The sequence below is a fragment of the Lissotriton helveticus genome, chromosome 11 (assembly GCF_964261635.1).
Source record: "Lissotriton helveticus chromosome 11, aLisHel1.1, whole genome shotgun sequence".
Classification (NCBI taxonomy): Eukaryota; Metazoa; Chordata; class Amphibia; order Caudata; family Salamandridae; genus Lissotriton; species Lissotriton helveticus.
In genome coordinates this window covers 171,979,907-171,993,289 of record NC_136072.1, presented here as the reverse complement: position 1 = coordinate 171,993,289, position 13,383 = coordinate 171,979,907, and the positions used below count along the sequence as shown (strand labels likewise).

At 45.2% G+C, this 13,383-nt stretch overlaps 1 protein-coding gene across 1 annotated transcript in view; it reads right to left on the bottom strand.

Moving 5' to 3' along the window:
- The window catches only part of MELTF (melanotransferrin), a 389,430-nt gene that overhangs the window by 60,096 nt on the left and 315,951 nt on the right, over positions 1-13,383 (bottom strand). Inside the window, exon 11 of the mRNA XM_078666484.1 lies at positions 240-443. Coding sequence (XP_078522610.1) covers positions 240-443 — 204 coding nt within the window. The remainder of the gene's footprint in view (positions 1-239; positions 444-13,383) is intronic.

The following is a 13,383-nucleotide window of genomic DNA, read 5'->3' as shown; positions in this document are numbered from 1 at the left end:
GTGTACCCTTCCCCTGTCCAACATTCCCGGCAAGTGAACAACATAAGGTCTTTTGCTGGACGCAGCGCTTCGCGCTGCTAACACCAGCGAGACCTAAAAAGGGGCCATACCGAACCCGCCCTGAAACGGAATAGAAGCGTCCTTTTATGGTTTACAACATATGTAAGAATATGCACTCAATTGAGTGCACACTGCATCTGATGAATACTTTTTGAAAGTGTGCTTCTGAATATTCTTACCTTTGGCAATATTAGAATCACTGCAATCCGTAGGCCTGATCATGCCCCTTTTAATTAGAGCTCCTATTGGTATCCTCCATCCAGCCGTCCTTCCATAGCCAGTGTGACAGGATTTTTTTCCTCTAAGGTCATTGATGGTGGATGCATTCTGGCTGTTTTTTTTAACTACTGCAACCGCATAATAACTGCTGCTATTGTCTGTCTCTAGTTGAGAAAGAAGAAAGTAAATGTATTAGGTTATTACAGTAGAAAATCATAGACGCTATTTTTTCAGAACAAAACTGATTAGTGGACAGGCTTACATAGAGAATATTTTAGGGCATCCAAGATTTATTTTGGACCTAGGTGTGTCTGCTGCAGAAGGAACTGAAAGAGAAAGTATGTCTGATACAGTTCATTCATCACTATGTAAGTACTGGGACCAGAAGCTTCAATATAGAAAGCACAGGCTGTGGACTTATATCTAGCACAAGCGTATGAATCTGTGCAGACGGTTTACAGATCCTTTATGTCACCACTAGATGTCTGCAGGATTTGGGTAATTTTCTTTTGCGGAACTGCGAAATTTTGGAAAACGTTTGCGTAATCATGCAAAAACCAAAACCAGCTTCTGGCACTAAATTTTACCATGAAAAGCTCTCTGAAGCATTTCGTGTTTAAAAAATGATTTAAAAAAACACATGCAGCCACTCATGTTCTGGTGGTTCTCTCGAACTGTGGCATAATAGCGTAGTTTAGGGAATTTTGCATTACAATTGTAATGTGCAATTACAAAAATTACACCTGGGAGATGGAAATTTTATCTGGGGCGTAATCAGCACATGATTTAGAAATGGATGGTAATGGAAATATCGCAGTTTCTGGATGGAATAAGAACTAACCCCAGATGCATCAAGCACCCACTCTGCGTATCGTAAATAGCGAAAAATACCGAATCGCTATTTAGAAATCGCTGAATGGGATCGCTACAAATTCGCAGATTTGGCTATTTCCAACCCCCAAATTGCGATTTCGCAATTACCAAAATCGCAATTAGCAATCTCGCAGATTGCGAGATCGCAAAAACGTGAAGTCGCATCTTGAGCACAATGATGACATCACTACCAGGAAGTAGCCTGCTCCATGCATCATTTGGATCACAGAGCTGGATACAGGAGAAGGCAGAGCACTGAGCTCCAAGAGACACACCCTGCAGTTCCAATACAGGACAGAAATAAATACCACAATGTCCCAGGAAGCTGCAGGACAAAGTGAAAAACCCAGGCAGCGCAAAATAAGATTCAGTGAAAAAGAACTGGAGTACCTGATAGAAGGAGTCAGCAGGGACCATGACCAACTGTTTGGGAAGCTGTCCCGGAAGGTGCCCGAGGCTACCAAGAGGCGCATCTGGGTGCGCATCAAGGCTAAGGTGAACGCGGTGAGAGTCACGCACCGGTCCATCGATGACCTAAAAAAGAGGTGGTACGACCGCAGAGGCCGTGCCAAGGAGCACATTGCAGAGAGACTGGGGAAGAGACTGGCTACAGGAGGAGGACACTCCACAGTCCCTGAGAACACACCCATGGAGGACCTAGTGGAGGACACCATCAATCCTGCAGCCTGCGTGGGCGTCACTCAACTGGACACCTCCCATGCCACACACCAATCTCAAGGTCAGAGCCATGCTACTGCGACCCCATACCCTAACAATGCCCATGCCCCCAGTGCAAGCCATATTTGTAACCCCAGTAATCCAATCCCTGCTCCTCCCAAACGCCCAAATGCATTGTGGGACCTGTAGTTTGTCAATGTGCCCTGATAGCCACACACAGTCAGAAAGTCAAGTAAAACAGACCCCTAAAGCCAGTCAGGGAATGCAGAGATCAAGCAATAGCGAGCCTGCATGCATGTTGCTACATCCCAGGTGCCTGAATCATATCATTAATCATGCACTCATCCACATCACAGGTGCTGCAGATGATGACACGTCTGACAGTGAGATACTCCACATTGCGGAGACACCTGATGAGACGGAGGGAGAGAGCCAGCCAGCACCTGGACCTGCACCTGCACCAAGACACAGGGACACCCCTGCAGCTACAGGTGGAGCACGGCCTCACCACTCGGCACGCATGGCAGTGGAGCAGATCCCACCCCCACCCAGGACGCAGACACGACGCCCAGCAAGTGTGCGGGGCCATGCCAGCAGCAGGTTGAGGCAGCAGCGCTCTGTGCCCACCACAGCAGATATGGAGCAACAGGCACACAACTTGGGCCTGGGCATTGAGGCTCGGGTGCTTGCTGTGCACCGTAAACAGGCGCAGCACTTGGCAGCAATGCAGCTGCAGCTATACAAAACTGCACGCAACATTAGTCTCCTCACTGAGAGTGTGCAGGAACTAACCACAGAGGTGAAGGAGAGCAATCAGCTGATGGTGGCGCAGCAGGACATCACCCGCAGACGCCACAGGCAGCTGCTGACACGGCTATCAGCCTACACACGTTCAAACCACCTGATTGGGAATGCCACTTCCCAGCTTTCGCGCAGATCATTGGCCATGCAGATCCAGATGGTCCAATGCTGTGCTGATGTTGCACACTTCCCGGCCCAACAATGCATCACGACAAAACCAACCCAACGTGGAGAGTGAGAGGTGACAGGGTGTTTCCGGTAGGAGGCGCTAGTTACTCAACATTTCCGGCAGTGCCTGGGTGAGGTAACCATGCACGCCTGCTCAGGTTACATGAGCCTGTATGTCTGAATACAGTTGCACTATTGTTTACTGATTAAAGCACATCGAGAGCTTGTGAATTAAACAAAAGCTTTATTTTGAAAAGAAATCTTCCTCATGTCAATCATTCATGTGGCTTGCATGAGTGCAGTGTTGTGTGAGGGGTATGGGTGCACTAGAAATAGTTCTGTGTGATGTTGGCGCGGCGCCTGTGACCTTCAGCAGGATTCTCCCCGTGTGCATGATGTTGTCCCCCTCCAACTCACTACCAGACACTTCCACAGGTATCCTCCGCTTGGTGGCAATATTGTGAAGTATGGCGCACACGGCCACGATGCGGCAGCAGATCTCAGGCCGGTATTTGAGGGCGCCGCCAGACTTGTGGAGGATGCGGAAACAACTCTTTAACACGCCAAATGTCCGCTCTATCACATTTCTGGTGTGTATATGCGCAGCATTGTACCGCCGTTCCTGTGGTGTTGCAGGGTTGAGGTATGGGGTGAGGAGGTATTCACGGAGCCCGTAGGTGCTGTCACCTGAATGGAGGAGCAGAGGAGCAGAGGGTCACTGCCTGTTATGCGCGGCAACATGGTTTTAACATACTGTATGTGGGCATGTGTACTTACCTAGGAGATGTCCCTCGCCAAATTCACCCCGGCCAAGCGGGTGTGTATGCCGCTGTGCCGGAAGATAAACGAATCATGCGGGCTCCCCGGGTAATGTCTGTAATGATGGTCTGCGCATTGCAGACCATCTGAATGTTGAGGGAGTGGTAGGACTTGCGGTTCCGGTACATGTATTCGGTCTCTGCGGGTGGACAGATGTGAATGTAGATGCAGTCGATGCAGCCAATTACATAGGGGAAATGGGCGGTGTTGTAGAAGTCCAGTTTTGTTTGCATTAAGTCCTGTTGGGTTGTTGGGAAGGTGATGTAGTGATATATCCGGCTCAGCATGGCGTCCAGGAAACTCTGTAGGCAGCGTGACAGTGTACTCTGGGATATGCCCCCTGCATAGGTGACTATCCCCTGGAAGCTGCCGGAGGCCAGGAGGTGCAGGCAGCACAGGACCTGGACATGGGTGGGCACGGCATTGGTCCTCCGTGTTGGGTGCTGCATCAGGGGGTCAAAGTCTCTGATGAGCTTCTTAATCATTGCCCCATTGAGCCTGTATTTGGAGTAGATCTCCTCTTCAGTCTGACCCAGGAGTGTACTCCGCAGCCGGAAGATGCGCTCCTGGATCCTGCGTCGGTTCTGGGCTGCAGCCTGGAGCCTAAGCCGCCTTGCCACGATGTAGAGACCTGCCATTGTGACTTTCCTCCTGCTCCTACTGAGTCTCCTTAAGTGTGTATGATTTACCCAACACCTGTTTCTTGTTTGCCATTTTTTTTTTTGCCCCAATTGGACATCATGGTTACCACCTGGTTTGGCTTCTCCTTAAATTGCGACTCGTAATTAGCGATTTATGGTATTTTCGCTATTTGCGAATGTTGATGAATGGGAATAGCGATTTATTCGCGATTTCGCAATTTGCTTGCCAATTCGCTATTGATTTTGCTAATTGTGTGGGTAATCGCTGTTAAGGAATCGCAATGGGGGTTTCCAAATGGTTTTACGATTCTTTGTTTTGCGATTTCGCTATTTTCTGCTTTTGTACTTGATGCATTGCGGAAGTGGGAATTGCATTCGCAATCGCTGTTTCTCAGCGATTGCGATCGCAATATCGCTTGATGCATCTATGCCAAAATCCGGAGGAGAATCAAGCAGTGGTAATACCTCCACCATAGGAACAAAATCTTGGACAAAATTTCCCTGGTTGATCCTCCACCATATTTAGGTCTCCTTGCTGTATTTCTGGGATTTTCAATTACCATCCACTCTAAACAAACCCATAAGTCGCCAGTCTCTCTCTTTGTTTTCCTATCTTTTGCCATCATGTATTCAAACCAAAACAATTGATCATGTTGAAAGAATCTTAAGCTAAAAAGAGGGTTCACTCTAATTAAGTTATTTATTTATGCTGGGCAGTGTAGTTGCAATAAGCATTATGATATACGCTTGCAGGCAATGTTATAACTATGTCATATAGAAATAGGAACGCAGCTGTGTCCAGGTTCTAGTTATTGAGCAAGCGTCCTAAGGATGTCTATTGGAGTCTGGCTGGCTGAGGGATAACTACGCTTAAGTTGTAGGGAAACTGAACCAATAAACTAGTTCTATACTCACCCCTGGCTGTGGTGTCTTCGATGTGGGATGCAAGAATGGGCAATGACAAGCAAACCAACACCAACAACATGACGAGGTAGCTGAGAACCTATTGTTTTAGCGCAGCCAGATTGCTGGACCGCGGAAACCAGTAAAACTCCTTGGGGCTCGGATACTTGTGAATCGACGTCAACACACAAGCAAAGGGATCGTAGCCGAATTGATACTGTTTTTGATCCCTTCATTTTTGTGCAGCAGGTATGTTGAGGCGTGAACACAGTGAACCCAATCAATCAATCAGGGGGTTTAAGGCGCGCTACTCACCCGGGAGGGTCTCAAGGCGCTGGGGGAGGGGGTACAGCTCCAGATCAGCCGATGAGCCAGGACTTGAGGCTCTTCCTGAAGGCGTGCAGATTAAGGGAGTGTCTGATGCTGACTGGGAGCTTGTTCCAGGCTTTGGCTGCGATGTAGGAGAAGGCTCTTCCACCGCTCTGGTTCTGCGGATGCGCAGGGTTTCTGCCAGAGCGAGGTCTGCGGAGCGGAGGTTCCTTTTGGGTACGTGGAAGGAGACCCTTTTGTTGAGGTATTTTGGCCCGATGTTGGGAATGGATTTGTAGGTGTGGGTGAGTAGTTTGAAGGTTACTCTTTTCTCAACTGGGAGCCAGTGGAGGTCTCGCAGGTGGTGGGTAATGTGCTCATGCCATGGGATGTCGAGGACGAGTCTGGCTGATGTGTTCTGGATGGTCTGGAGTTTGCGTAGCAGGGATTTGTTGATTCCAGCATAGAGGGTGTTTCCGTAGTCCAGTCTGCTTGCTATGAGGGCATGAGTGACGGTGGGAGATCCTCTTGAAGGTCTTGCAGAGGATGCGGATGGTGTTGAACCAGGTGGAGGTGACTGCATTGATATGTCGGGTCATGGTGAGGGAGGAGTCGAGTATGATGCCGAGGTTCCGGGCGTGGTCTGTGGGTTTGGCGGGGGTGCTGAGGGCAGAGAGCCACCAGGAGTTGTCCCACGCAGAGGGGGAGTGTCCGAGAACTAGGACCTCTGTCTTCTACGAGTTGAGTTTCAGACAGCTGCTGCTCATCCAGGCAGCAATGTTTTTTTTATTCCTTCTTGGAAACGGAGTCTGGTGGTTTCGGGGTCCTTCGTGAGAGAGAGGATGAGCTGGGTGTTGTCAACGTAAGACACAATGCTGAGCCCATGCTGTCGGAGGATGGCAGCGACGGGGGGCAATTAGATGTTGAGTAGCATGGGGCTGAGGGATGATCCTTGTGGCACTCCACAGTTGATCTCTTTGGGTTCAGAGAGGAAAGGCAGAAGACTGATTCTTTGAGTTCTGCCGGTGAGGAAGGAGCGGAGCCAGTCGAGGGTGGTTTCCTGCATTCTGGCATTGTGGATTCTGTCTACGAGGGTGTGGTGGGAGAAGGTGTCGTAGGCTGCGGAGAGCTCGAGTAGGATGAGGGCTGCGGTGTGGCCTTGATTGAGCGTGCATATGTTTTCTGTGGCAGTGAGGAGGGCAGTCTCCGTGCTGTGGTTGCTGCGGAATACAGATTGGGAGGGGTCGAAGATGTAGTTTTTAGGTTTCGCCTATTATCATTCGCTTGCGAATGTAATAGGCGAAAATTCAAGGGCTCGATCGACTCGTCAAACCACTGCGGTTTTTCCACAGTGCATGTGAGGGTCACGTGACCACAAAAGCGGGTCACGTGACCACACAAGCACGCGCATCTCCCTAATCCGCCTGCCACACTTCTCCCCTCGCTCGCATTCCCGCCCCCCCACCAGGCTCTCCCGCCCCCATCCGGCCATTTGCCAGCATTGCGAGGCCATTTGCCTTTACATGGACACAAAGGCGAAACTTAGACATAAATAAATGTACTTCAAATTAAACAAAGAATCAGTTAACAACTCCTGTTTTCACCAGTACGTAATGTAGCACGCAAGACACAACATGCCGGAGGGTTTTTGAAGATTCTTTCTTTCTTTCTTTTCGAAGGTTTTTTTTTCGTTCCTTTGGTTTCCTCCCTTTTTTTTCCTTTCCTTCTTGCAGCCTTAGTGTGCCTTTTCCCTTTCTTCACTGCGAGCCAGCCTCTCTTCACAGTAAGTACCTAGGGACGCAGAGGACTCCCATGCATGTGAACTACAGCCGAATACATGCCCCTTGTCTGTGGCTCCCGCAGCCGCTCGCAGATGCCCCTGTATTCTAAGCCATTCTAGCACTCACGTGAAATGTTTCTGCAGCTCGACTCCCCCACCCCGTCTGTTTGGTTTCACATTTGCACGTCTCCTATGCTGCGATTACCAGTGGTTCTCAGGGCCAGCCTGACCTGACCCCAGGCGCCTGAACACCTCCTTGTGGTGGTAAACGGAATAGCCGCTGGAGTGATAATGAAAGTCGGCTTTCTCACGGCACCGTGGTCTTGAGAACGTCACAGGAGTTTATATGTTTTTATTTGTGCACTTTAATATAAGTCAAACTCGAGCCAATGGTATTGGGTGCATGAGCGCCTGTTACATTACACGAGGTCACATTCATTTTTTTAGGCACATGGAGATTAATTGATTTGCTCAGAATAATTCTGGTGGAAAATCCTGCTTCCTATGGCGAGCTCGCGCTGCAATGTACATGGGATTGTTTTACATCTCCAATGTATACCAAAAACATTACATCTATGTCTCATGAACACGTTGTATACAGAAACATTTTTTTATCCCTGCTGTAGGCTTTAAATCGTTTAGGTAGGACTCCAAACGGTAGATACACCCATTGGCTTTGCCAGTGATTGGAACAAGTAAACTGGATTACTATCATGAATTAAAAAAAACATGAGTATGTGTCTAAAAATCCGTCTCCCCTACTGGTTCTCGTACAGAACGTTTCAAGGGTTCGTCTAGAATTTTAACTGCATAGAAAAGACAAGCACTGGCGTTGCCAATAGGTTTCGCATTTGGAAAGTTGGAGCTATTGGTTTTGTAAATGACATTTTATATTTATATATTGTTATTGACAATGCCAATAACGATATTTAAATATAAAATGTCATTTACAAAACCAATAGCTCCAACTTTCCAAATGCGAAACCTATTGGCAACGCCAGTGCTTGTTTTTAATGAAGTTAGTCAACTGTGCATTGACAATCTTCTTGGTGACTTTGGCGGTGAAGGGAAGGAGAGAGATCGGTCTGTAGTTTTTCGGGTCCATCAGGTCTGCAGAGGGTTCTGTGGTATATAAAAGATGTTCTTGAGTCATAATATATTTCATGTAGCTTTATTCATGGATAGTTACAGGTCCAGTTCTTAAGATAATTAATAAGAGACCCCACCAGGAGTGACCTCCTTGTCACTCAGCCTGCCTCCAACTGTCAGTAGGCTTAGGCAATAACTACAACATTCTATGATGTCACCCGGTAAACATACAGTGACATCAAGTGAGCATCAAGGAAATACAAACCTGGGGAAAAGAGACAAAGTCCATGTACAACATATCTCCTTTCTTTAGGGAAAAGAACAAAATGATATATACTAATAACTTTGTTAAATTTGCAAATAAACTATGGCGCCAAACAAGAAGATACGAACATGTAAGAAGCCATAAGAAAGAAAGAGGAGTGGAAAAACAAGGAAGACACAATAACCACCAATGGGGTAGCGCACACCACCATCCTCTTCCTAATAATGGTCAAAAGCAAGAAACATACAAGAAGTTAATGAAAAAAAAACACAGGAGAAAGAATACCAGACGTCTCCGGCACCCTAAGTATAGTGAAAAAGAATCCGCCAAAACACAAGTGAACCAGCACAAAGAGTAAAGGCAGGAGACTACACACCAAATTACAGAAAATTAGAAAGTTCAAGAAGAAATTGAATATATGAATGAAGGGATACACTCACCCAACAATCACTCAACCCGGAAACAATCAGTGGAATACATTTAGTCACACTTGCTAATAGTAAAAAGGTATAAACTCACTCAACAATTACTCAACACTAAATGCTAATAACGTAACACGTAAACGACCTGCAGGAATTACACGTGTAGAAATTATATGAAAAGGATGTATTCATCCTACATAAATATCATATTGGGGATGTTCTCACCCTTAAAGTATAATTAGGGATACATCTATCCTTCATAAATATCATGTCAAGGGATACACTCACCCTTTTCCGAATTTCAAGAATTTAAAGGGATATATTTATCCTAAAACAAGTTACAGGGATACACTCACCCAGGAATGCAACTATAACTTAACGGGGTTTACAAGAAATACTTAACCCGTGAATTTCCCAAAATGTTTTGAGGGATACACTCACCCTAGAACAAGTTGCAGGGATACGCTCACCCATAATTGCACTTGAATGTAACGGGGATTACAAGGAAATCCAAACCCGTGAAAATGAATATATCAAAACTAAAGTGTCATCACTATAAACTCAGGTGCACAATATATAAGAATAGGCTATGTCATAACCAAAAGTGTCATCACTATAAACTCAGGTGCACAATTTATAAGAATAGGCTTGTACAGAAACTAGTGTAACATATCAACAATTCATGTGCACTTATTTAAAATATCGAATCATGCCAATAAATGACCTAATACTTACAATAATATGTAAACTCTGTTAAGAGTTAATGACCCCACGTTGAACCAAACATTTCTTAATAGCTAAACATAGAGATAGCATAAAAAATATCAAAAATAATAAATTAAAATAAAAAACGTAGTCACCGTAGTCTGGGTCAATGGAGGACTGAGGCAATTGCATATAACATTGAGTCATGGTGGAAAAGTCTTGAAGAGTGACATCGTGTTTGTTAAGTTTGTAATATTGCGAGTAGGTGAAAGAACCAACAGAAGAAGAACGCTCACCTCATAGGAAGGATGCTTAATACTACAGTCACCAAATACCACTCCGAGATCGTGTCGGAGAACATGAAGAAAATGAAAATCTTGTAGCAGCATAATGTCTGTCTGTGAGCAAGGGACGTACACAATGGTGTACATGATAGGCATGGACGCAGGCGTGTCGGATGGCTGGAGAAGAATGCGTGTACCAATGCGTCTATAGTAGGAGTAGTCAGACGTCATAGAGATCTTGAGGAGTAGGTGAGGTAGCGCTTTTAGCTTCCGATGAGTCACCAAAAAACAACGGTGATGAAACGTGATGATGGAAGGACGCAGCAGTACGTTGTGACGTGTGCGCGCAATGAGACCTCCTCGTCACATTCTAACCTCAGAATGCCTTCTTCGAGGAAAGAGTCGCCAACACCTCAGGCAGCGCAGTATACGTCATCAGATCCTCACAGTCAGCGGTAGGTTCACTTCAGCTTTAATTCCACACAGTTAGCGTTCAAGCCAACTGTCGTTTTCTTCTAGTAACTGCCAGCACACTTCCATCAGTCTCACAGAAGTTTTTTTTTTTAAGTTTAACAATCCTTCATGTAAAGTAAACTGCATCACGCAGTTACTTTGCTCGAGCACCAACTCGAAAATTGAATTCTTTTACCATACATTTTTTTTAACCAGCAGATGGCAGCAATAACGCTTTAACTAGTAGATGACAGCAACAACGCTCTAATCAGTCTGAAATGTAAACGGTAAAACAGGAAAAACCTCACCAAATCACCTTTTTAATTAAAGTATTTCCTTGTTGTTTTTTTTTTTGTCTTTGTCACTACGAAATTTCCACAGCAATTGTTCTGAGAAGCTAAAATCTGCAGAAAAAGTTCAAACGCTGTAGGGTTACACGAACCTTCACACCAGGGCTTCATTCATAAAACATGACTCGATAAATCTTCATTCCTCGCCTAAATTCCTCTCAATACTTTTTCCAAAAGATAATTAGACGCCTTGGGTACAGGCTGTCCGGATAGTAACGGACACTGGTGGGGCCAGACAAGGCGTTACTTGTAATATAAATAAAGTTTAAAAGTCAATGAGAGTTTTAAATAGAAATATTAACAAAGGCTTACTTGAAGGTCGTGAGGTTGTTTTCTTTTGTAGTTCCGGTTCCTTTTCTTTATGAATAATGGATATCTGTATCCTTTAATTTCTTTATTTTATTCTTTATTTATCCTTGAGTACGCTGTAGATATATTTTAATTCTCTTTTGCACGCTGTAGGTTCTTTAATCTTCTTTTGCACGCAGTAGGTTGTTGAAGATGTCCAAACGTCGCCAAAATGTGGTATATAAAAGATGTTCTTGAGTCATAATATATTTCATGTAGCTTTATTCATGGATAGTTACAGGTCCAGTTCTTAAGATAATTAATAAGAGACCCCACCAGGAGTGACCTCCTTGTCACTCAGCCTGCCTCCAACTGTCAGTAGGCTTAGGCAATAACTACAACATTCTATGATGTCACCCGGTAAACATACAGTGACATCAAGTGAGCATCAAGGAAATACAAACCTGGGGAAAAGAGACAAAGTCCATGTACAACAGGTTCCTTGAGTAGGGGCTTGCCTTCAGCCCAAATCCAGTCGTCGGGGAAGGTGCCAGATTCGAAGGAGCCATTGATGGTGCATCGTAGCAGGGGCACTACGGCAACAGCGGCTCTGTGGAAGATGCGCAGAGGGCAGGGGTCCGTAGGGGCTCCTGAGTGGGTGCTCTTCATGGTTGGGGTGCTCTTCATAGTTGTGGTGGTATCTTCAGTGGTGACCGGGGTCCAGGCGGTGATGGACATGTGCAGTAAGGAGCGTGTAGAGAAGAGCAGCGCAAGACTTTGGGTAAGTGACGCGCGACCAGATTGTCAGACGTGCAAGGCGACAGACTGTGAAGAGAAGCGTAGCATGTCAGCTATTAACAGCCAATCCTAGTGGTAGCAGTGTGCATGGCTGCCATCTTGATTTGGGCCCACATATGGTGATATGGACACATATGCACTGTTTTGACTCGCATCGGTTTCCATGTAAACGCCGCAATGCTGTATCAGCAATTTTGATGCTGATACATCAGCTGTTTTAGCACAGATTGTGTTCATACAAACGCTGCAACGCCGTAACTTATGCAATTCTAACTTAAGCTGTCATAAATTGCATTGGTGACTTGCACACCAGGATTAATGGTTAGCCAGTCATCTTAATTATCTATGGGTGAGTAATACATCAAGGTTTACAGCTTGTCCAATTGCTGATATCTGCTTCGGTGACATGCACATCTGCTGTGACTTTTTTCTTAGTTTTTATAATAAGAGCTTGTGTGACTGAAATGTAATTATTATTCATGTTACACTCAGAGAGAGGGGCAGCTATCTCGTTTTCAACTTGTGCTTAGTCGGCTATCACTGACCACTATGCAATCTCAAAGTGCCAATATTTCACCTTCATCATTCCTATCACAACCATCACGACCAGGTCTATTGCCAGTGGAATGGGAGGATTGGATAGAAATGTCTGAAACACATATAGAGAAGCTAGATGGTCAGGAATTTAGTATGACTATGAAATAGCTCTACTTTTAAATACACTGGGAAAGGAAGGTCTACATATTATTAAATACTAACCTATAGCGACTGAGTACAATGGTGATCCTATTGAAGATGTGTATGTTGAGGCAAAAAATGTCTTGAGAGCAGAGTTGCTAATGAAGTGAATTTAGTCATGAATAGGTATACGTTTTATACACATCCTCAAAGTGAGTCAATGAATGAATTTATTTCTAAACTAAGAGAACTATCAATGAAATGCAAATTTTAGGCAATGACAGATGAACTAATTCGTGACCAATTAATTGTTCATTGTAAAAGTAAAAATATTCAAGAGCGTTTGTGGGCTGCGAAGAATCAGTCACTTAAAGATGCCATAGACATTGCCAAGGTAGTAGAGCAGTCGGAACTGTATATGGAGGAAATGGAGAAACAACTGTAGTGTAGTTTCTGCCACAGTGAAAGCAGAAACTGATGTGAGTGTGGTATTTAAGTTGGATAATAGTACTGGGAAACCAAGCAGCATACCAAGTCATGCTATGAGTGTGGGAGCCATTTTCACACTGAGGGCAATCGCAAATGTAAAGCAATTAACAAAGACTACAGGAAGTGTGGGTGTACAGGTCACTTTGTAGCGGTTTGTGAAAAGGAGAAGAAACCAAGAGTTGCTACTGTGTATGAAGAATGCATGGGGGAGGTATATGGGAATAGAAGCCTTAGTGTAGGAGATGCAGAGGCCAAGAAGAGGGGGAAACACCCTAAAAGTGGAATTTGTGATCAATGGGGAGATTGTAGAA